General features: G+C 44.3%; 1 protein-coding gene and 1 long non-coding RNA gene across 2 annotated transcripts in view; one reads left to right on the top strand and one right to left on the bottom strand.

Annotated features, from left to right (window-relative positions):
* The window catches only part of LOC123367301, a 159153-nt gene that overhangs the window by 23110 nt on the left and 111429 nt on the right, over positions 1-24614 (bottom strand). The window contains exon 2 of the long non-coding RNA XR_006578400.1: positions 13945-14078. This is a non-coding gene — a long non-coding RNA (uncharacterized LOC123367301). The remainder of the gene's footprint in view (positions 1-13944; positions 14079-24614) is intronic.
* Positions 1307-23026, top strand: LOC123367299. The gene is made up of 2 exons (XM_045011440.1): positions 1307-1448; positions 21386-23026. Exon 2 carries the CDS (start codon positions 21672-21674, stop codon positions 22647-22649), a length of 978 nt encoding a protein of 325 aa, XP_044867375.1. The 5' UTR covers positions 1307-1448; positions 21386-21671; the 3' UTR covers positions 22650-23026.

Raw genomic sequence — 24614 nt, 5'->3', positions numbered from 1 at the left:
AATAAGCAGAAAATTCTGTGCCCACTAGAACACACTCCTCTTCGGAGCCTGCAATGGAACGTGGTAGTTGTAAGTATCACTATTTCTGTGCTTTCAGCAAACATTTGTGAACCCACTGGCCGATTGTGTGTGTCATCCTCAGCTAGTACTAGTCCACCTAGGAGATGACAACCTACTATTGCTGCTATTAGTTACTCCCTTTGCTCAAGTGGCAGAGGTCTGTGCAGTGAATCTAAAGGTTCTACCCTTGCTGATGATCCATGTGGGGGTTGATATTTTACCACATGATAGAATTTCTGGGGGTGGGGGGTCTGTTTGCTTTTTATAAAAATCTTGAAAATTATACACAATATATATTTAAAATAGTAAGGTTGCAAAGTCAAGTTTTCAAAAGGGAAGAAATGCCAGAATTGGGATACCCATGTCATTGAATTGAAAAATCAATTATTCGCTCAGCTCTGTGGGACGTCCAAATTCAGGTGTCTGTTCCAATGAATATTTAAGTATTTTATAAAAAATGGAACAACTTCAACAGGCAAGAGACCAGCTCTGCCAAAATACCCCCTAGTCAAGTATCTAGGGCTCTGTTGTGAGATATGAGAGAGAGGGGTTAAAGTTCCTGGTCCATATCATCTAGCATAGGGATTTGAACCCAAGTCTACTACGCAGGTAAATGCTCCATCATGCTCCTCTAGCTATTCTTTGTGCAGGGCCTGAGCTGGTGGACAGCTACTAAGCACACCGACTGGATTAGCTTTTACAAACCAGATAGAAGGGGGACAGTGCCTAGTTTGATGATCTACTGAGGCTCAGAAATGAGCTGAGGGTCAGGACTGATGTAGCTGAATGCATGCCCATGCCCATGAGCAGAAATCTAGGTACCTAGGGGATTTTCCCAGCAGGAACTGAGGTGCCTACAGGGTTAAAAGATGAGTGTTGGGTTTTTTTTATTATTATTATTATTATTATGATCCAAACTTTGGATTTAGGTCCCTAAAGTGTCAGTTAGGGACCTAAATCCCTTGGAGGATCTAAACCTCATTCTGTAAGTAAATACAAGATGCTCTTATTTCTAGATGGCTGGGCAGCTTTAGTCCCGACCCTTTAATGCATTCAGAATTTCCTTAGTAAATGCTGAGAAATAGACATGATATGAATTGAGGCTTCTCTGAAGCAATCAGAGAAGCTGTTTGTGGAATTTTTTTAATAGCCCTTTATTCTTCTCCCAGCAGAATGAATTTAGTCCTGAGTAACATAAAAAAAAATCCTTGTTAACTGCCGGTTTCTCTACAGTTCACTGTGATTTTAACCTGAGCCACACCTACTTAAAAGGCAGACACCAGGAGCCTTGGGCTGAAAATACAACTGCAAGTTTCAAGACGCTTTTAAGGAAGGTTTCAGAGTGACCACTCTAAAGCACCTGGGATCCTAGCAGCCTGGAGTTCAGAGTGAGTATTTATGCATTTTAAATTAACTGAAATTCATTTTTAAAAATCATTTCAAACAATATAGTTTTTAAAGCAGGGACTCCAATTTTTTTTTTAAAGATTAATTTATTGCTTGTGCAAGGTGCTAGGCACTGGCCCCTGAATACCAGGCCAAAGAACAGACAGCTGCAGTAGAAACTTCCACTTACATGCCTTGTCTGTGATTTACAAGGGACCACTTCTAAGGGCAAGAGAATAGATTGATCTTTATATGGCAGTCTTCAGCCCTTGGGCTCTCTGAGACTGGCTGGAAGTTGTCACTTAACATAGGGGGAATCCTGCAGTGTCACAAAGTGGTCACCTGCCTGTCTTCGCCATGTCTAGGGAACATGTTGGGGCTGGGGTGGTGGGGAGAGAATGAGAAGTCTGGGGTAGGAACTATTTGATTCTTCCTACCCACCATTTCTCCTTAGCTGCACTAAATTTACATTTGACACAGCTGAGAACTGAGCATTGGAACTAGCCTGAGATCACCAACTCATTTCATGTGTGTTTCTGGGCAGCCTTCAGAAAAGTGATGTGCAGTTACTACCAAGGTGGGCAGGAGTTTATCAAGAAATTAAAGATTCCTATTCCATTACCAATTCTCTAAACCCACCCTGTCCCTCACAGTGGGTTTTTAATAATACCTGCTACTGGATGTTTTCATTCTTGGTCTCTTCGGTATTAAGAAGTATAAATTGTCAGCCAAATTTCAGTGACTCTCTAGGAATTGTTTATTTCTTTTCGTTTTTCCTGGTCTGTAGTAACTTGGCGTTTGCTTACAAGACAACAACCCTTTTGTTCACAGGTCTTTTTTCAGAAATTAACACTCTACAAAAATAATGAGCTCAGTGAATCTTATTAACACAAGCTGCAGCTGACTGACAAGAAAGTACATAGCTGTCATGTAATCTAATAGTGGTGTCATAATTCAATTACCTATTGATTTTAATTGCCAATACTGTAGTCTAGTTTAATATGAAAAAAATATCTGATATAATTGTCCTTGGTTTTGCCGTGGTGTATTACATGTAATGCATACTATAGCAGTATTGAATATTAGCCAAGAGCAGACATTATGTAAATGTGTGTATGAGTAGATGCGATACAAATATTTTTGTAATCCATATTTTACCAGCTGTGAGTTGTATTGCTCAAGCTAATTATCTTTGGATGTAAAATGGGCGATAACTGTTGCTTTTCAGTATATTGTACAGTCTACACCTGTTCAAAGCAGGCATGAAACGTTACCATTCTGATTGGTTAGGGTTCTCCACTCACTTTGCACACGTGTAAATGACAGGGTAAGGCAGTGGGGAATCGGGTGCAAAGAATGGAACGTGATCCTACTTTAAAAATACAGGAATAGATCACCAGGTAAACCACGACTCGGTATATTTCTTTGCACTCCCCTACTCCTGCGGATTTGGGTAGGCTAACACAGCCCCTGGCTTAAGTTATTTATAGCAACTCTAATTTATGCCTGATGTTAATCATTCCCCCAGGGCTGTTATATGTTATGGGCTCATTGGAACACCACACCCATGCTCCCTCATGCCCCTGGCACACCTCTTATGATGGGGTGGACTAAGAGGGGACACTCTTTGGAGCAAGTTACATCCACTCTGCTCCAGCCATGGATTCTCCTGTGCAAGGGAAAATTGCAGCCAATCTGTGCCCCAGAATAGTGCAGAAAAATGTGCTGGAAGCTGAGGATCTCACCTGTAGGATTGCATTTGCAAAAGAGTGACTTCAAGAGCCCTATTTCTGGTAAGGTGCCGAGTGCCTCCTGTGAGCTGCTTGGACTCCACTGACTCTCAGTGGGCCCCACACTCAGTTAAAAATAACTGAATGTGCCATTATGTTTTGGTATCTATTTATTTTTTTTGGTTAAAAAAAATGTTATGACAGTCAACCATGCTCCATTGACTCAGTCAGTGCATCTGCCGTGTACACCTGTTAATTCACTAGACAATGCACAAATCTCAGTGCCTTTCATATTTGATGCATCAGATGAATAATCAACTGAAATGGTTTTGGCTTGCTGGTCTGTCTGCACTTATAGCAACAGTTTGAAAGGATCAAAGAATGATGGAGGCAATTCAAAACAAGAGCCTTTGATGATTAGCACAGATAGTTTAGATGTATAGACTAATATACCACAATGACTTATTAAAAAGAAGAGTCATTTCAGTGAATTACTTCTTAATGGCGTAGTTCACTTCATCTTTCTTTCCAATGTAGTCCCAGCCCAGGCACTTTATTTTATTACTAGCAATGCCAGAAGAAGCAGATGGCCACTTAAGTAAATAACTGTAAATAAGCCAGATTCTATCTAGTTTGGGGATGTTAACATATTTCCCCACCCTCACATAGGCACATACAGCATATATACACCAGTATGTGCCTCCTTAAGGGAAGCAGAAGTGAGGTGGATATCTCCTGGCGTGCACTAATTGCCTTTTGCTGAATTTTCTGGCGCAGCTATGATGAGCCAGAATTTTGCTTAATTCTGATGCTGAAAATATAACTAAAAATAATCTTCTGTCACTCCCATTAGCATTCATTTCCTAAACTCATTTTAGGAAAAATAAATCTGTCCAATCAAATGTTACTTTTAAAATATTCTGATTATATGGCCTTTAAAATTAACAGGCCTGACTCACCATGGTGTTGGACAGTGGAGTTTAATGGCATTACAACATTGTAAAATTGCAGTGTAAAAGTGGTGAATCAAGCCTGGCATTATCATATAGATAGTGACATCTTGCCCAAAGACAGCTTCCATTTTAGATGCTTATGGCTATATATATATATATATATATAAACAAATCCCACTAAAATAGGGTTCCATAATTTATAGTACAATTTAATGTGTACCTGAACTGTATAAGAAATGAGAAATCACATCAGTAGACACTGCTCTATTATATTGTTGGTTCTTTTAAGTATTAATACAATTTGGAGAGACTGGGATTTTCAAAGGTGCTTTAAGGAGTTAGGGGCTCAACTCCCACTGACTTTCAATAGGATTTGGACTCCTAACCCCATTGGCTGAAATTTACGGGGAAAAAAAGAGCCTAAAGACCCAGAATCTGACAGAACTAAGGTCAACGTAAGACCAGAAGGTATTAAAGATGGATTGCTTCAATTAGCATCAAAGCTTTGGGCCTTATCTTCAAAGCCTTCCAGGTGACTGCTCCAAATAGGTGAGCTTGTCTTCCATGATAGCTAAAATGGAACTGTCAAAATGAAGAATGAAATTTACATATGTAGGTGTGACAGGCCAGAGCACAATCCAGACCAGTGGGGGCTGTGCCATCCCTGCCCTTCAACCTTGGTGCCTTACAATGCCCTGCTGTTGTAGCTCCCATGTGAGCTGCTCACAAACAGACTTCCAGCATTCAAGCCACACCCTGAGTGTCTGTGTGTAACTGCAGCCTCCAGCTACTACCCTGGCTCTCATCAGCCTTGGTTATACTGCAAGGTGACACACACAAACACCGCCCCCCCCACACACCTAGACCCAGCTCTTCTCCCAGAAATGTATGTCCTGTACTGCCCAGCCCTCTCCTGGATAGTACAAATACATTAAATCCATTATTCTATTAAGGGAATAATACACTGGTTTATTATTTTAAATAGAATACTCAGATACTGCAATTTAAAAACACTGGAATAGATAAAATAGTAAAATATGTTTATTAACTACAAAGGTTTCAATGAGGCATAAAAGTCAGAAATGGCTACAAGAAAAAAGAAGATAAAATGCTTACTAGTATCTACTTAAGAAACTAGCTCAATTGTAAAGCAAACTTTCTCATCGCATGCTCCAGCGGATTATCAACCAAACTCTCAGGTCAGGACTCTTCCCCCAGAGTTCAATGGGTGTTTCCTTTTGTCTTCTCAAGTACAGAGAATGAGGTGGACAGGGTTGGGGGTGTCCCTTGGAGTGTTTGTCCTTCCTTTTTTATAGTTTCAGTTCCCCCTTCAAAACATTTCCAGCTAAGATCCAGGAGATGAAGAGTCTATGGGGAAGGATATTCCCTTCTCTTCTTTTCCCCCCTCACCTGTTTGAACTTCCTTTGTTGTCCCTTCCTGCTTGATGACTCTGTGCACTGCTTAAAAGCAAATTAAGGCAGGCACTAGAGTTGCCAACTTTCTAATTGCAGAAAACTGAACACCTCTGCCACTTCCCTGAGACTCCGCCCCAGCTCACTCCATCTCTTTCTCCCCCCCCCACCCCCCATCACTTGCTCTCCCACACCCTCGCTCACTCACTCACTCCCACCAGGCTGGGGCAGGGGGTTAGGGTGCGGGCTCTGGGGTGAGGCTGGGGATGAGTGGTTTGGGCTGCAAGGGGAGGCTCCAGGTTGGGGCAGGGGGTTGGGGTTTGGGAGGGGGTGAGGGCTCTGGGGTGTGGGTTCTGGGGTGGGGCTGGGAGGGTTGGAGTGTGGGAGGGAGCTCATGGCTAGGGAAGAGGGTTGGGGGTGCAGGAGGGGGTGCAGGCTCCAGGAGGGGGTTTGGATATGGGAGTGGGTTCCGAGCTGGGACAGAGGTTGGAGCATGGGAGGGGTTTCGGGGTTCAGGCTTTGGCCAGTGCTGACCTCTGGTGGCCCCAGCATTTCCCAGGGATGAAAGAAGTCTGCGCAGCTCCTGGGAAGCAGCAGCATTCACACCAGCTCCTAGGCGGGGGGGCAACCAAGGGGCTCAGCACACTGCCCCCCACCCACAGGCACTGTCCCCACAGCTCCCATTGGCTGTGGTTCCTGGCCAATGGGAACTGTAGAGCCAGCACTCGGGGTGGCGCCTGTGAGCAGTAGCAGCAAGTGGAGTGCCTCTGACTACCCCTGCACCTAGGAGCCGGAGGGACATGCTGCCACTTCCCAGGAGCTGCACGGAGTCTGCCTGCCCCATTCGCACTGCAGCCAACTGGACTTTTAGCGACCCAGTCAGCTGTGCTGCCTGGACCTGCCATGGTCCCTTTTTGACCAGGCATTCTGGTAAAAAACCGGACACCTAGCCACTCTAGCATTGCTTCCTTTGTTTAGGACAGAGCTGACTTCTGCCTGGGCAGGGCAGTGAAGTTTGAAATGTATGTTCATAACATCATACAGGGGAATCTATAACTCTATATACAATGTTGCCACTCATATTTTATCAGGTCAATACTGACCAGCAAATTATGAGCTTTCAAATAATACCTTACAAAGCATAGGTTGTACAAAGATCATTTCAATAGTGTATAGGGTGTCACAGCAAGAGACAGAGCTTTCACAGAAACTTTTCATGTATTCAGTGCTCATTACCAGATGAGACCAGTGTGGCCACACAGCTATACAACTGCAGATGATAATGAAAACCTCACTATTTCACCCAGGCTTTCCTGCATTAACACCAAAACCCAATGCATAAATAAATTACCCGGAAACTGGCAGGATGAGAGTTAGAAAAATACATCTCTATTAGGGTGAGTTGAAATTTTCTGAATTTCAATTTTTCACTATTTTTATCTGCATTTTGAATTTCAGTGAAAAAAGATTAGGAAAAACATCAAAAAAAATGTTCATGCCCAGCTCTATGTGGCTGAGATTTTCAAAGTTGACCTAATGGGTCTGAGACCCCAATTACTATTAATTTTACTCCTTGGAAGATCTACCTTATGTCTAAGTAGAGTTCCTAGTTTTCTGAGTTGCCCAGTTACCAAAGTCATGGGAATACACTAAGAACCTAGAAAGATAGACAGATCAATCACTCTCTGAAGCCCATTCCCTACCATTAGAGCCCAGACTTCTTTTCCTGCCCTACTCCATTGTGCAACCAGACAGTGGTTCACTACTTTTAAGAATGACCATGTCAAGGTTTAGCGAGCATGATCTCTTCTTCCAAAAGTGGATATTGTGTGTCACATCCTATCAGGTCTCAGTTTCTGCCACCAGAGAAAGCAGGCACATAAAACTGAATGCTGATGGCAACAATAGTAGCTACTGGCAGAGTCAACCAACTTTCTTCACTTATATTCTACTGCACTATGGGCATGTTATTCCAAAATGCGTTGAGAGAACATAGAATTGTTCAGTGTGTGCTATCTTGCATGAATGTGTCATACATATTTGAAAAACAAAAAGTTGGTTGGATTTGGATTCACTAATTCAATGCAGATTGTCTGTGTAATTTGAGTGTTTATTTTCAAAGAAACTGTGTGGAAAAAGTGTGTGTGTGCAATTCTCAGGAGAGTCTGATTGCAAAAAGCAGGATTGGAGCTGATTAGCCTTTTTACCCTGCCTGTTTTCACACACTGCCATATGAACACTCTTGTGCATTTCCCCGAGCAGATTCTGGAGGATGTTGACACAGAAAATAAAACTCAATTTCATTTGTAGCCTGTGGTTGCAATCAGCAGAGGTGCTTGAGCTGGAATTTCTTGGCTATAAATGGGAGAGCAGCTAACAGAGCAATCTCTGACAGATCAGTAATTTTGGAACTTGTTCCCTCATTTTTGCCTGCCAGAGCCTAGATTTGCTAATCTTCTGGGCATAATGCAAAACACATCTTTTTTCCCTAAGAGGGTTGCAGGAGGTGGAGTATATTATATTTTCATTGTTGAGGTTTTTTGTGGTTTGTTCTTTTTTGCAAATCTTTATACACACACACGCACACACACACACTACATATATGTTAAAGAACGTTATTAAGATTTCAAAACTGAGCATTCCAAAGCTAGGAAATGCCAGTGTTAAGAATGCCTGTGCAACCTTAATTTGGCCCTCTTGTACATACGAATGATGATAGTAATTAATTACATTACCACATATTTTATCCCCTATCCCCTACTGTCTCTTCCCTGCCCCACTTGCTCCCAGCCCTGCAGTCAATCTCCCCCCATTCCCTTCCTGGTTCCCACTATCCTTACCCAGCTACTCCCAATCCTCCCTTGCCCCAACACCCTGTCCCGGTTTACTTCCCGCTGTGAGCCTTCAGTCCCCATCTCCCCCATGTTCTCTGTCTCGATCTAATTCCCCTGCATTCCACCACACACACCAGATCCAGTTCTTGTCTCCTCTGCTTTCAAATCAGGTGGCTTCCTTCCTCCATGTTTCCAGTGCCCAGCAGGAGGTTCACTGAGAGCACAGGAGAAACAGGCTCCCTGCTCTCAGTTCCTGTGCACAGCCCCAGCATCACATGGCCTGTAGCAGCCCAGAATTGTACTTTCTGTGATGGTCCGACTCAGCCTCAGGTTGGAGCACACTTCAGGGAATTTAGCTGTGAAGCGCTATCTAGTCTTTTTCCAAAAGGGTTATTACTTGGTCAAACAGGAACAGCATAAGGCAAATTCCCGATACAAAGTCAACCCCACTGCCAAATTTCAAGTGCCTGCTCCAAAGCATAGAGGTACTAGAGCATCTCAAAGAAAAGGTCACTAGAATTATTTTGGCATGAGCAAAACAATGCATTTTCCCCTAACCTTGTTAATCAGAAATAACTGAAGCATTTTGCTGATTTAAAAAAAAAATATTCAAACTGAGGCATAGAACCTTCATGTAAAATTTCAGCCCAAATGGTTAACATTTGGCAAAGTTATAAGCTACTGAAAACAGGGTCTTATGAAGGTTGCACTTGATAATATGCAGTGCTAAAAGCTCTCACTGTAACATCTAGGTAAGATAAACAGTCCTTTACCTTGTAGGTTAGATTTATTACATATTTTTATTTTGGAGAATAAGCACCCAGATCATTGGATGGACACCTATGCAGGTTTTTATAAATCTATGGCTCTGTCTACACTGGCAAGTTTCTGCGCAGTAAAGCTGCTTTCTGCACTGTAACTTCCAAAGTGTACACACTGCCAAGCCACTTAGTGCACAGAAACTGCACAGTTGTAGCGCTTCAAAAAAACCACCCCAACAAGAGGCGTACAGCTTTCTGCACTAGAGCTACAGCGCTGTGGTGCCAGTGTAGACACCGTGGCGATTACAGCGCTGTGATTGGCCTCCAGGAGGTGTCCCACAATGCCTGTTCTCTCCTCTCTGGTCATCAGTTTGAACTCTATTGCCCTGCCCTTAGGTGACCAACTGTCATCCCCACACCGTAAATTCCTTTGGAAATTTGAAAGTCCCTTTCCTGTTTGCTCGGTGATGTGTGGAGTGGTTTGCCTCCTGCACCTTGTGGTAGGCATTCCTCAGCTCCTTCACTTTGACCCTGCACTGCAATGTGCCCTGCTCATGGCCCATTTCTGTCATGCATCTGTCCGTAGGTGTCATAATTCATATGGCTGAAGCGCAGCTGGGACTGGACAGCCTCCTCTCCCCAAATGTGGATGAGGTCCAGCAGCTCGGCATTGCTCCAAGTGCGGGATCACCTGGTGCGTGGAGCAGCCAATTTGCCCCGTGAATGGCTTCATAAGCCATGGCATTAAGGGGTAAGCGGAGTCTCCCAGGATCATAATGGGCATTTCAACTTCCCCTACGGTTATCTTCTGGTCCAGGAAGAAAGTCCCTGCTTGCAGCTTCCTGAACATGCGTGCGTCATGCACCTTTCTGGACCAACCTGCATTAATGTCTGTGAAAAACCCACGGTAATCCACAAGCGCCTAGAGAACCATTGAGAAATACCCCTTGTGATTAATGAACTCAGTGGCTAGGTGATCTGGTGCCAGAATTGAAATGTGCATGCCATCTATCGCCCCTCCACAGTTAGGGAAGCTCATTTGTGCAAAGCCATCTACAATGTCACGCATATTGCTCAGAGTCACGGTCTTTCGGTGCAGGATACACTAAATGGCCCTGCACACTTCCATCAACACGAGTCCAATGGTCAATTTTTTCCCACTCTGAGCTGGTTAGCGACCTATCGGTAGCAGTTTGGAGTATCCAGCTTCCACAGTGCAATGACCATGCGCTTCTCCAATGATAGGGCAGCTCTCATTCTCATGTCCTTGTGCCGCAGGGCTGGGTGAGCTCATCACACAGTCCAATGAATGTGGCTTTCCTCATCCGAAAGTTCTGCAGCCACTGCTTGTCATCCGAGACATGCATGATGATGTGATCCCACCACTCAGTGCTTGTTTCCTGAGCCCAAAAGCAGTGTTCCACTGTGGTCAGCACCTCCATGAATGCTATAAGCAATCTCATGTCATAGCTAATATGCGTGGTGAGATCAATGTTGCACTCCTCTTGCCTTTGTAGCTTAAGGAATAACTCCACTGCCACGCGTGACGTGTTGGTCAGAGCAAGCAGCATAATGGTCAACAGTTTGGGATCCATTCCTGCAGCCCATAAAGGCACGGCGCACAGTACACAAGCCATTGAAAGTTGGTGCCAAATGCAGACGGAAGCATAGGGATTGCTGAGATGCGAAGCAATACATCATGGGGTATTGGGACAGGACCCAGGATGCTCCGCCATCCCCTCTGCCTTCCCACATGTCTTAGCGGCAGAAGAGAAAGAGGTGCTCTGTGGGATAGCTGCCCAGAGTGCATCACTCTGAATACCGCTGCAAGTGCCACGAGTGAACACGCTATTGCACAGGCAGCTGTCAGTGTGAAAGCACAACAGCAGTTTCCCTTCAGCACTCTCTGAGCGGCGCTCTAACTGCTGGCACTGCTACATTGCCAGTGTAGATGTGCCCTAAATAAATGAAAGTAATAGGTTAGCAGCTATCTTTGCACTGCTCTGGCAACGTTAAGGGGCCTTAAAGTAGGTGTTACATAATTTATGTCTACTTTAATGCTCTTTAACACTGTTAGAGTGGTGTAAAGAGACTTCTTAGCATAGATGTGCATCGGGCCAATAGAGTACAAAGTGAATCACCAGAGGAAATGAGTGGGATATTCTAATTTAGTAACATTTGCACTCCTTTTGCACAGGTGTGAATATGAAAGTGCAAGGCAGTGAAGAATCAGGCCCATTAACTAGAAGATGTGCAGGCATTTAATACCAGTGAAGAAGTGGAATCACAAGTGCCAGCACCAGTAGGCAGAAAGAGCTCCTGATTCTGATTTATTCTAAAGCCCTTGTAGATTGCCCTGGCAGTGTAAAGGAGCTTTAAAAGTGGATGGAATGTAATTTACTCCCACTTTATGGCCCCATTGCACCTAATTGCTTCAGCTTTCATCAACACAAATGCAAGTGCAGTGCAATCGCAAACAGAAGATATAAAAGGATGTGCATTTTTAAAGGCAAATGATTTTATATTCCTGCAACATGTTAAGGGACAAAAAATGAAACTTTGACTCAGTGACAATTTGGGTGTCTAAAATTGATAGCTCTGCACAAACTGGCAACTGTAAATTGCTTGCTGCCTCTCTTGTGCATCAGCTCATTTTTAGCATGATATTCATTTAGGCATACAAAGTATGCTGCCTGGAAGTACCTTATTTATGCTAACTGTTTTTTGCATAACTTTTCACACTGAAATAACCATGCAAATGCTGTTTCTCAAGTACATAGCTTAATGGTAATGTTTTGAAAACACCTCATACTTTTGGACTTCTGAGACTTTCCTTCTCTCTTGGTTTTATACTAGACTGGTTTGGTTTTTTTCAAAACTTCTGACAAGGGCCTGAGATATTTTAGTGGAGTCACTTAAAAGTGATGCATATACATAATTTAATCTAAAACTGCACAGCTGAACTGTACTAGCAAATAGTTTGCAAGGTTGCATGTGGGCCAGACTCTGCCAGCCTTACTCACATTGAGTTAGTACCATTAAGAGTCGTCCCATTGACATCAGTGGGCCCGTACGTCGAGTAAACTACTGCTGACTGAGTGTAAAGTTATCAGATTCTGAACCTTTGTAATTCAGCTTTCCAAACATTTTATTATAACCTTTGTGTTTGGGATAATATTCAGAGAGGAATATTTAACGATATTAAAAAATATGCAGAAAAAACCCCAAGAATCTGAAACATCAGCCAGCTACTTTCTTCATATTTCCTTGTTGCTTGGAGTTTTAGATTATAATCCCCATACTACTGGTGGCACTTTCTCAGTTAGGAATGTAAACCTAACCAGACTTGTGTTCTTGTTTTGTTGGTGGACATCCTAAACATAGCATTGAATTTTGTAGAGTCATTGGCCTCCATATAGCCCATTAAATTCCAAAAGATAATCTAGTAATGAGGGACCAGGGACATAGGCCTGGTTTGTCATAGGCCTTTAATCTTCTATAGTGATTTTTACCAGTGAAAAATGTAGTGTTTCACATCTATGACACAGTCTTTGATTTGATAGCATCTCACTTTTACTTTGCACTGGTGTAAGTGACCACCAAGGCCAGCTCCAGGCACCAGCTGACCAAGCACGTGCTTGGGGTGGCACCTTGTAAGGAGCGGCCAATCTTCGGGTGATGGGGCGGTGCTGGGGGGGGGTTGTTTGTTTCAGCAGGGTGGCACTTTTTTTTTTTTGGTGGGGCGAGGCGGCGCTCGGGGTTTTTTTTGTTTCGGCAGGGCGGCGCTTGGGGGGTTTTTTGTTTCGGCAGGGCGGCGCTCGGGGTTTTTTTTGTTTCGGCAGGGCGGCGCTTGGGGTTTTTTTTGTTTCGGCTGGGCGGCGCTCGGGATATTTTTTTTGTTTGTTTCGGTGGGGCGGTGCTCGGGGGGGGGGTTGTTTCAGTGGGGCAGCGCTTGGTTTTTGGGTTTTTTTGGTTTGGCAGGGCAGTGCTTGTTTTTTTTGTTTTGGCGGGGTGGCGCTCGGGGGGTTGATTTTATTTTGGTGGGGCGGTGCTCGGGGGGGGGGTTGTTACGGTGGGGCGGCACCTTGGTTTTTTTTGCTTGGGGCGGCAAAAAAGTTAGAGCTGGCCCTGGTGACCACACAAGGTGCAGGGCAACAGTGACTCAGGCCCAGAATCTCCTCTTGTGTCAAGCTCTTCTTAATATGGATGGAGAATCAAATGTGGCTGTGTGCACTCTTTCTGCCCCACAGCACCTCTACCCCACCTGGGGATTCCTCTACACTGTGGAAAATCCCTGACATCCTGCTTCAGCTACCTTTTCACCTGCTTTTTGCTGGTGGAATGGGGCAAAATGGACATACAGAACAAAGAGGTCGGGGAACAAGATCTGGCCTTGCTAGTCTATATAAACTCACACATTTAGTGACCTTTCACTGTTGCTGGGTGCCGCAAAATATAACCAGAATGGTAAAGCTTCAGTCAATATGGTAATCCTGATGAAATGTGGACTGCTTCATCCAATGATGCCTGCCCTAGGAGCTTTGGGGAATTATAGCCTTTCATCCACAGAAGGAGTGAGTTTTATGCAGAGTATAGTGGAATTTAGATTTCCCATTTATAAACTTGGTTTCTGGTATGAGTACCATTTCAAAGATCTCAATGATGTTTTAAGTAAGTTTTGGTTAACCAGCTGGAGTAGGTATTTCCACCTTTCTATAGATATCTGTACTTGCAGAGTTTTAGTCCTGGCAAACCCATGTTATAAAAATTACTCTTTTATAAATCATAATAACATACAATATCTTACCGGAAAAGTAGAGACAGCAAGGGCAAATTTATTACTTTCTGTGAGCCATCTGAATGTTGCTGGCGTCCTGGACATTCTGCAGTGCAGCTGCACGCTGTACTCCATTACTGAACAGATTTGTATCTTTTAAGTGCCTAAACCAGTAAAGAAGTTTTATGTGAAGTTTAATAGGATCAGTATTAGCAGCATTAACATTGATACTTAAATTCAAGAACTGATCCTACTCTAAGCCTTTGGAGTCCTGAAGACAATACTTATTAAAGCAACATAAGTATCCTCTTCAGTGCCATTCAAAATATATACGAATACACATCAATTTCAGTGTCAGGAGACTTTCTGTAAAGATCAACAGTAATTCTGGCTCTAGATCTGTCTAGAAGCTTATGAACATAGAATATCAAAATGTGAGCTATACAGAAACTAAAGTTAGTTGACTAGTATTTACTGAATATAAAATGTAATAAAACTTGGTTTGGCTTTCCAATGCTTCACAAACCAGTCCTGTACAATGGGGATTTTTTTCTGTAATCCAACATAAACTGTGAAGAAATTTCAGTATGAGAATTATTTGCAAAGTATTCCATGGTATTTGCTATTTGAATGTCCAACTTGGTCACTCAATACACTAGTGGGTCAAATGCATCTATTCAGCTATTCCACTGAGTCAAGCAGATTGGTTGCAAATAATAAAGGACTTGACTGTGGTAGAATTGAGCTAAGATCCTCATATTAGCAAAAGACTGGGTTCACTGATAGACTGGGGCTGCTTTGTGTCATTCAGGCGATGCAAGGCAACCATAAACCCCCCTTAATCACCCAGGTATGCCAGGTTTATGGCTGCTTCTCAGTGTTAGAGGGATACAAAGTAGCTGGAGACTATTGGTGAACCTAGTTGAAAATATTCACAATTATTGTTTAAAGTATTTAACCTATAAATACTATATACTTTTTAACTATAAAAAAACCTATAATGTATCTAGAACACAAATATACATGTAGACTTAACCTTCTTTAATAATCCTGAAAGCAGGGCCGGCTCCAGACCCCAGCGCGCCAAGCGCGCGCTTGGGGTGGCCTTTTACCGGGAGGGCGGTAGGCGGCTCCGGCGGACCTTCCGCAGTCATGCCTGCGGGCGGTCCACCGGAGCCGCGGGACCAGCACACCTCCCTCAGGCATAACTGCGGAGGGTCCGCTGGTCCCGAGTCTGCAGGACACCTCCCTCAGGCACGTCTGCAGGAGGTCCCCCGGAGCCGCGGGACCGGCGACGGGCAGCGCGCCCCCTGCGGCGTGCCGCCGTGCTTGGGGCGGCCAAATTACTAGAGCCGCCCCTGCCTGAAAGTACCAGTAGTTATTTTACCTGCTAATGATATGAGACCTAAACCAGTGGTTCCCAACTTTTTCAGACTACTGTACCCCTTTCAGGAGTCTGATTTGTCTTGCATACCCCAAGTTACACCTCACTTAAAAACTACTTGCTTACAAAATGAGACATAAAACCCCATCAGAAGTGTCACAGCCCACTCTTACTGAAAAATGGCTTACTTCCTCATTTTTATCAATTGGAATATAACTACTGTACTTACATTTAAGTGTATGCTATATAGAGCAGTATAAACAAGCCATTGTCTGTATGAAATTTTAATTTGTACTGAATATGCTAGTGCTTTTTTGTACCCTGTTGTAAAACTAGGCAAATATCTAGATGAGTTGATGTACCCCCTCTGTGTACTCCCAAGGGTACACATACCCCTGGTTAAGAACCTCTGACCTAAGCTAAGGCATTAGGTGGTTAAGGCTGTATTCACAAAGAAATTTAGGTGTGGTGATGCTGAGCAGGGCCGTCCTTACCCATACGCAAACTACGCAGCTGCTTAGGGCGCCAGGAAATTTGGGACACGAAATTGCCCCAAATTTCCTGGTGCCCTACACAGCTGCGTGCTACTCCAGCGGCCAGCCTGACCGCCGGGCCCCAGTAATTTATACCGGCTTCCCCGCCCTCTCGTGGGCCCTGTACATGAGAGCAGCCACCCCTCAAGTAAGTGCCCTAGCCACTGGGCTGTGGGATATTTTGATGTGGGGCTCACTGAGTCTCTCCTCTTGAAGCTGTTCCCCTGGGGATAAATAATTTTTAAAATGTCATTGGAGCTGGGGCACTGGATTATAGGCCTCCCTTTTGAGTGTGCTACCCACCAGCCTTCAACATCATCTCCATGCTGGTGTGTTCAGTCGCTCATTCTCTCTCTCTCTCACCCAGTGACTTTTTATTCTTTATTCTCAGTAAAACAGCTTCAACAGGAAAGACCGAGGGAGCCCCACGTCAGCATATCCCAGTGAATAGCCTAGTGGCTCGGGTTCTCACCTGAGAGGTGGCAGGTCCCTGTTCAAATCCTTTTTTTTTTTCCCCTTCACGTGGACTTGACTTGAACCATGGGTCTCCCTAGTCCCAGGTGATTACCCTCATCACTGGGCTAAAGTTAGGAGGGAATTCCTCCTCCTTTCCCCTGTCTCTTTTGTGGTTTATAGAGGCCTGCTCCAGTAGGTGAACTCTGAGCATATTTACAAGCTATGGCCCTGCAGGCAAGCTATGCAGAGGAATGACTATCTTTCCTTGGTTCGTGGATCATTCTGGGGCTTAGGCATCTGGATGCCTGGTGTGGGACTGTACTGTGCATGCACAGGGGCAGAATCATAGGCAAAAAAAGGAAATTGTACTGCAAAAATTTAGGTGCTGAGCGAGTTTAGGCACCTACAAGGTACAGAGGCTGCTAAGCAGGAATTTTATGAATCTCAGGGGGACCTGATTCTGGGATTTAGGTGCCTAAAGTGGCAGTTAGGTGCCTAAGTCCTTTTGTGAATCTAGCCCTTAGTAACTAGATCAAATGAGCCTGTGACAAAGTCAACAGTAGAACTCAGTAGTCCTGATTCCCTGTCCCTATTTCTCATTAGTAAAACATGTTCCCACACATTTGTACTGTGTCTTACACTAAGTTTTATTTTGTTTTGGTTTTTTGTTTTTCTTTTTTCAAATTAATAACCAACTCTCTATGTGGAAAGGGGTGAAAATGCAGTGGATCTGGGTGGGCTGACAAGGTCTAGAAGGAAGGAATATTACCATTTTTGGCATCATCCACCCTTTCCTCTATGCAGCGGAAGCACCTGTGGGGCTTTGCAGTGTGGGAAGGGCATGCACTGGGGAGGGCTGGGGATAATAGCTGCTTTCTGCAGAGTAATAACCCCACTCACTCTCTTATAGGATTTCAGTGGGTAGCATTAACTTAACCCCTCTTCCCACCTATAATGTGGAACACCCATCCCACCCAGAGGGAAGGCTCTGGGGGAAACCCTAGCAACGCATCTCCATTAGGAACTCAAAGGACCTAAGTCAAGAGGATATCTTCATTGGTTGCCCTGTACCACATGAAGTTCTTGGAACTGAATCACTTGTACACAGGGAAGTAAAACATACCCCAATAGAAGAATGTAAACTTACAGAATCTATCAATCAACCTACCTACCACTCATCCATTTTAGGCATTTATATAGTCTCCCTCACTGTAGTACTGAAGTGTCAAATACTGTGTCAAAACCTTCCTGTATCAGAGGAATTCCTGTGGCGTGGACAATGCCACCCTTAATGTTTCACGAACAACAGCATCTTAAGTATCCTGAAAAAATCCCATGTTACATACTGCTTGAGTTCCCAAAAGTCAGGGCATATTACTTTGGTCAGTTCAGTAAGTTCAGTTACCATGTTGTCACATCGTGGAAAAAGACAAAAGCTGGCTAAAAAGCACATTTCCCCAAACGTCTTGAAGCACATTTCCCCATATGTCTCTCGTAGCAGCTTTCTGAAAGTAAACTTGTACCGTTCATGATAGTACAGGTTTCTCTGAAAACGATTGTGGGCTGTTTCACTAATTCTGTAGCTCTGCTCATGCTATGTTCTAGAGGTGGAGGTTTATCTTCTGCTGCAGAAATTGTCTTATTACAGAAAGTGTATGTGTCACTTCAGAGAGAGGTTTAACAAGGCTAGTAAATGAGTAGCACAAGCAGCATTCTGTGCTGACTTTCTTTTGGCAGAGGTTTGACATTTTTGCTGGTGTCAGCTGCCTCGGTAGACCCTTGTCATTCGTACAGTAGAACAACACCTCATTATGAAGGGTGCAATTTTTACTCTGTTTTCTTTTAATCTCACCAATTATACCTTGCACTTACCATCTAGCAGCTTTGCACTTTGTTGAGAACATGTCTTATTGTGCTGTTTTGGAACATGTGTCAGTATAACTCGCAAGATTTACGCTAACATTTAAAATATTTTGATATGCTGTCTGAAAAGAAGCAGGAACCTAATTCATTGTAAGGGACATTTTAAACTGTATTGTAATGACAACTGCTGCTGCTTCTACAAGCAAAGAGAAGATGCTCAAATAATACCATCTATATGTCAACTAGATGCATTTTTCCTCCCCTAGGAATGTAGATCTCTGCAGAGTGGTGGCCTTTATTTATATTAACTTATGCAGATGATATTTACTGGGCTTGAGAAGTTATATATTTAGGACATGTTATCAGCAAAGCTGCAGGTTAAGACTAACAAAGGTTATTATAATTTGTGGTGGGTTTTAAAAAAAAAATTCCTTCTTTCTTTTTGGCCAGGTCTGACATGTGTTACTCATTTGGAGGGACATTTCAGATTAGTTTTATGGTGGTTTTTTAAAATTGTATTTCAGTTTTATGATTGATTTTGCAATATGTTTAAGTAAGACATTTAAAGAGACAGAATTAAATAAAATCTGGCCCCAAATCAAGCTATTGCAAAATTTAGGACCAAGAAAAAGCTTTAAGTTCTTTTTAATTCCAGTTGAAATGCTTGTTTTTTAAACAAATAAAGATTCCTACTTGTTGTGCAAGCAAAGAGAGAGACGCCAACTTAACTCCTGCAATCGGATGGCCCTTAAGGGCCACTGCTGCACAAAGGAATTCATCTGTGAAGCTGTAGGCACTGTCCAGGCACTGAGGAAGGAGAATGATTGCACTGAAATAGATGTTCTATGATACTAGCTGGGAAGGTGGTGTCCAAAAGTATATACTGTATTGCATCTTGATGTATCTCTGGCCAAGGGACAGATGGCTGATCAGGGCCTAGGCAACAGCATGACAAGGAGAGGGCTAGTAATGGTGAGGTCGATGGCAACAGCATTATTTTTACCTCCTGTTGCAACAAGATGTCATTGGTGTCAAATGAGTGAACCTACTTGTTTGGCAATGGGTGGATGTTCTAATGGAGTTCATTCCTCACAGTCAGAGAGAGAGGGTACACCAGGAGGCCATGGATTTGCACCAGGCATGTGAGTTGTCTTTGATAGATAGTAGTTTCAAGCCTGGCTGTAGCTAGTTTGGGACCTAAAGACACAAGCTTTTTTCTATGAAAAAGAGTTCTTTTTCATAGAATCATAGATTATAAAGTCAGAAGAGACCACTGTGATTATCCACCCTGACCTGCTCTGTAACACAGGCTATAGGGATTCTCTGAATTAATTCTTGCTTGAACTAGTGCTTGTCTTTCAGAAAAAACCATCCAATCTTAATTTAAAAATTTCCAGTCATCAAGAATCCACCACAACCCCTGGTAAATTGTTCTAATGACTTACTACACTCAATGCTAAAAAACTGCCTTATTTCAAAACTGAATGTGTCTAGCTTCAACTCTCAACCACTGGATCTTGTTATATGTGTCTCTGCTAGATTAAAGAGCCCTCTGTTATCAATTTTTTCTTTCCCATCTAAGTACTTTTAGACTGTGATCAAGTTACCAGATCCTTTTGAAGGGCAATATTCTGTGGGTCCCTGTAAAGGTTCGTGGTCGGCCCTCCCTTTCAGTCTTGGAGGGAGGCCATGCCCACTTGCTGTGGTGCACATTTAAATGCAATGCTCAGTTGGGGAATTAGCAGTCTAGGGGCTCTGGCCCTCTGGCAGTGTTTCACCTAGCTTCATGGCTCAGGCAGACAGCAAACGCAGGTCTCTTGGCCTAACATGCATAGGCAGCCACCCTAGGAGTGAGGCAGCCACAGGGGCTACAGGGACCCAGGCCCACCCTACTCCACCAGGTCCCAGCCCAGGGCCCTGAGAATAGCAGAGTTCTACCACTGGGTCGGCGGGGATCCCACCGAAACACTCTGACCTAGACTCTGATAACACAACCAGACCAATGTCTGGTGTCCCTGGGCTACTCCCTACTACCTCTTCTAACTGAACCTCCATCTCCTGGGCTTCCTCAGTCTCTACAGTGTGCATGGCTAGTGGCAGTCCTAGAAGTTTCTCCAGGTACTGGTCTGTCATCAGTCCTGGCAACTCCTCTGGGTTCTGGGTGCTGTGGAGCTCAGTCACAGGCAGAGAGCTCAGCAGTAGGCAATGGACATCTGCTATATTTCCCAGCTCTCACTCAGCTGAGCTGTAGGGCCTTCCTTTTAAACTTCCTGTCCTTCCCCTCTGCTTCTGGCAGTGGGGCATGGCATGCCTGGCTCCCCCATGAGGTGGTAGAGAGTGGCTACTCCCCATCAGTCTCGGAGGGAGGCCACACCCCCTCACTACAGTCCCATTTCTCAATATGGCTGGCTTCACCTTCCTGAGAGCCTCAGCAGACAGAGAGTTGTAGATGCTGAGTCCCTCTCAGGGCACATGTTCACTTTTTCAGAGAAATTGAGTTAATTATGTCAATGGAGAAAGAAATAATGTAATAACATGGTTCTATTTTTAACAAGCATGAAAGAGGTCTATTAGATGAAGAATCCCTTCCCTCTAGTGATATTTTCCTGGGTGTGGAAAGAGGTTGCTTATAATTTACCTTCTTTCAGTGTTCTGTAGCAATCTTGAGCAACATGTTTTACTGTAGATTAGTGTCTGTGGGTCTTTCAGTAAATCCTTTGCACAAGCTTTTGTCTTTTATTATATTATTCTTAAGGGTATACTCAAATTGGAATAGTGGAAAGCTGAAAGACACTAGACCTATGTTTGAAGAGCATGCCTTGCTTGGACTCCTTGCAATTTTCAAAACATTTTGCCAGAAGGAAGAAAAGTTTGGTAGGTACAAGAGAAAATGAGATAAAATTCAGATTCAGATAATGATATTTCAAGTCCCTAGAGCAAGATCTACTGTATCTATCTGGGAGAATTGGCTACTTCATTTTAACTGCATCTGATTCAGTACAAAATAGGTGATACAATCCATAAACAGTAGACTGTAGACCCATGATCACCATGGTCACAAAGCAGGCAGAATATGTGCATGTGTATGTTGTTGATTTCAGTGATGGGGCTTTGTTTTTATGTCCAAAGGGTTCCAGGACTGACTTTTAACTCTGCTACCTAGATTAAATGATAAATTGGGTTACCTGGACTACGTAGGAAGGAGGTAGCATAAATGGAGTTATCTTTCTCTTAGCAGTGGAAGGTTTCCGCGTCCAGCAGACACCTGAGGATACCATCGCAGAGATTCTATGAGATGTGGCCAGGATTGACTCCTCCCTACTGGCACCGTAGCAGAAGATCAACGCCTTGAACACATTCCTTATCCCACATATTTCATTTGTCCTGAGGGGATCTGCTGTGGAGAAGGTACCTCTCAACACCATCAGGCAACTAGTGAAGAAGTGGATTTTTTTCCCCATAGGACTGGCCATTAACTGGTGTACATCTTGCACTGGCGTGGTGGTGCCAATGTCCCTCAAATGGGTGATCTGCGCAACATCGTGGTGATCACTCACTCCTTCCACCTTCTGACATACCCAGACGCCATGTTGAGGAACATCGCAGCGAGTGCTATGCAGGATGTCATCAGGAAGCGAAAAGCCAGGACCCCCTCCAACCAATATGTTGCCACCTACCTGAGAGAGTCACTGAAAAGGGAATTTGGAAGAGATGGGGGAGACCTTGCTTCACTCTGGACTCATGCCCGCAGTGCTACGCAATGGCTAGAGAAGCATATCGGCTGCCATTGCACACGGTGCAAGGAATGCCAGGAGCTGGGAGTCCTGGTGCCACAGGTGAAGGATACAGAGCACACAAGCCTCACTCCAAAAGCTAGAACTATGCTGGAGAGGTCCCTGAAGGATGCCATCTGCTGCCAGTATGCGGAAAACTTGAAACAGAAGCCGGACCAGGGCAAAGCCTTCCAGGTGACGTGCAAGTGGGACGTCAGCAACCACTTCCTCTCCAAGGGAAGCTTCACCCGATTTGCCGACTGGAGGTTCATCCACAGGGCCCAACTGAACTGCATCCCACTGAAAGGAGCTGTCCTCCATGGGAATCGGGACAAACTATGCAGGAAGTGCGAGTATGCCAACGAGACTCTACCCCACATCTTGTGTAGCTGCAAGCCCCATTCCAGTGCCTGGAAGCCACGAAACAATGCCATCCAAGGTCACCTAGTTAAAGCCATCCTGCGACCAGTTGCTATGAACTCTGCCATCCCTGGAATGGGCAGCCAACTGCGACTGGACATCATCATCACCAACGAGGAATGGAAGAAGATCATCATGGTTGATGTCATAGTTCCCGTTGAAAACAGGACCCCGGCCTTCCGCAATGCCCAATCTCGAAAGCTGACTGACAACTTGAGAGCTAGGCATTACGTGGTTCAAACACATGCTGATCGTCGGAGTGCATGGGACCCAACAAGGAGTGTTGCGGGAATGCGGAATCAGTGAGTACTATGTTCAGCTGATGTGGGAACTCATGATGTCGGACACCATCGGGTGGTCAAGGGACATCTCCCTAGAACACATCACCAGACATCGGCAATACCAGGAGTGATGAGCTGGAGTGTCAAGAAGCAAAATCGTGAAAGTAACTGAAATACTTCCCTGATGGACTGTATTTTCTAAGGAAAAACATATCCTAATTTCTCAAATACTGAGGAAAAATCTACGTCCATTGTCATATCTGCTTTCCAAACCAACTCTCTGTAAAAATTTTCATGAATGATGTACCTGAATATTTGGTTACTAATATCTAAATTGTATCATTAGATTTATTAATCTAAATGTGGGTTATGTCTGACTACGTACCATATGTATTGTATGACTTTTAAACCAGCCTTTGTACTTTTGGATAATTTTAAGGACTATGCCCAGATGTACAGACCCTTTTCCCTTAACCTGTGTATTATATAATTTTAACATTAGCTTTAATAAAATGTAATTATCCCAAATGCAGCTTTAGTAGCATGATCGATTGCTCAGGGAGTGATGTAGCCCAGAATGGCACAACCCCATGGGTTGCAGCTCTGAGTATGGAAAACATTCAGACTTTCAACCGTCCTGGTGGTCTAACATCCTGACAATATGTCACTAGCACAGCATGAAGCCTCCGGCCTGAAGTAGGAGGGTTCCACATTAGGGACCTTTTTTCCTCACTCATTTCCTGTTATATCTTGCACAGGCCTGGGCAGCTCCCTTATCCCCATGCCACTTCTCCCCCCGCCCCCGCACCCTCTCTCCCCGCCGCTGTGCTGACTGCACATTGGGACTTCAAAGGGAAACAACATAAATATAGTCAATGTCACTTTGCCCCGAGCCAATGGCACTCTGAGCACCAGCCTTCTGCTCTTCTCCTCCATTCTGGAGGTGCTGCTGGCTCCAAAGCAAAGGGACACTTACCAGCCCTTAGCAAATGTTGCTTGGAACCCCACTGTGCAGACTTCACAATGTGCTGGGGAGCAACAGAGGGCAGAAGCAGTGGCAGGTGGGGGGGATAGAAGAGACTGAGAGGGCCGTGTGGATATGAAGGGCAGCAGAGACATATGTGAAAAAGAAGAAGAGATGGGGGAAGAGGCAAGTGGAGGCAAGGAAATAAGCAACAGTAAGTTAAAACAGAGGGCTGTAGAATCAGAGGGATAATTGCCAGCTGTGTCTCCAGATCCTGGCAGTCATATCAGTCATCAGTGCTGCCTGCTCTGTCTGAAGCACATGGCCAGTGAGGGTAAGAAGCCTCAAATACCAGCATGGGCAGTACGTGACCCGCTGGCTTGGGGAGTATAGCTCCCAGCCCTGCCCCTTCCCCATGAGACCCTGCCCCTTCTGCGCCCTCCCTCCTGCTGCAGCCGCTGGAGCCCAGAGCCCTCCATCGTGGCCACCATTCAAGAGGACATGCGTCCAAGCTGATGACACTCATTAAAAAAAAGTATATTCAATTTGTGACTGAATTCCTTGGGTGAGAATTGTATGTCTCCTGCTCTGTGTTTTATCCCCATTCTGCAATGTATTTCATGTTATAACAGTCTCGGAAGATGACCCAGCATGTTGTTCGTTTTAAGAACACTTTCACTGCAGATTTGACAAAACACAAAACAGGTACCAATGTGAGATTTCTAAAGATAGCTACAGCACTCGACCCAAGATTTAAGAATCTGAAGTGCCTTCCAAAATCTGATCGGACGGGGTGCGGAACATGCTTTCAGAAGTCTTAAAAGAGTAACACTCCAATGTGGAAACTACAGATCCGGAACCACCAAAAAAGAAAATCAACCTTTTGCTGGTGGCATCTGACTCTGATGATGAAAATGAACATGCGTCAGTCTGCACTGCTTTGGATCGTTATCAAGCAGAACCCATCATCAGCATGGCCACATATCCTCTGGAATGGTGGTTGAAGCATGAAGGAACATTGAATTT

This window comes from Mauremys mutica, chromosome 3, assembly GCF_020497125.1.
Source record: "Mauremys mutica isolate MM-2020 ecotype Southern chromosome 3, ASM2049712v1, whole genome shotgun sequence".
Taxonomy (NCBI): Eukaryota; Metazoa; Chordata; order Testudines; family Geoemydidae; genus Mauremys; species Mauremys mutica.
The sequence above is the reverse complement of the archived record's forward strand: the minus strand, read 5'-3'. Positions and strand labels throughout refer to the sequence as shown.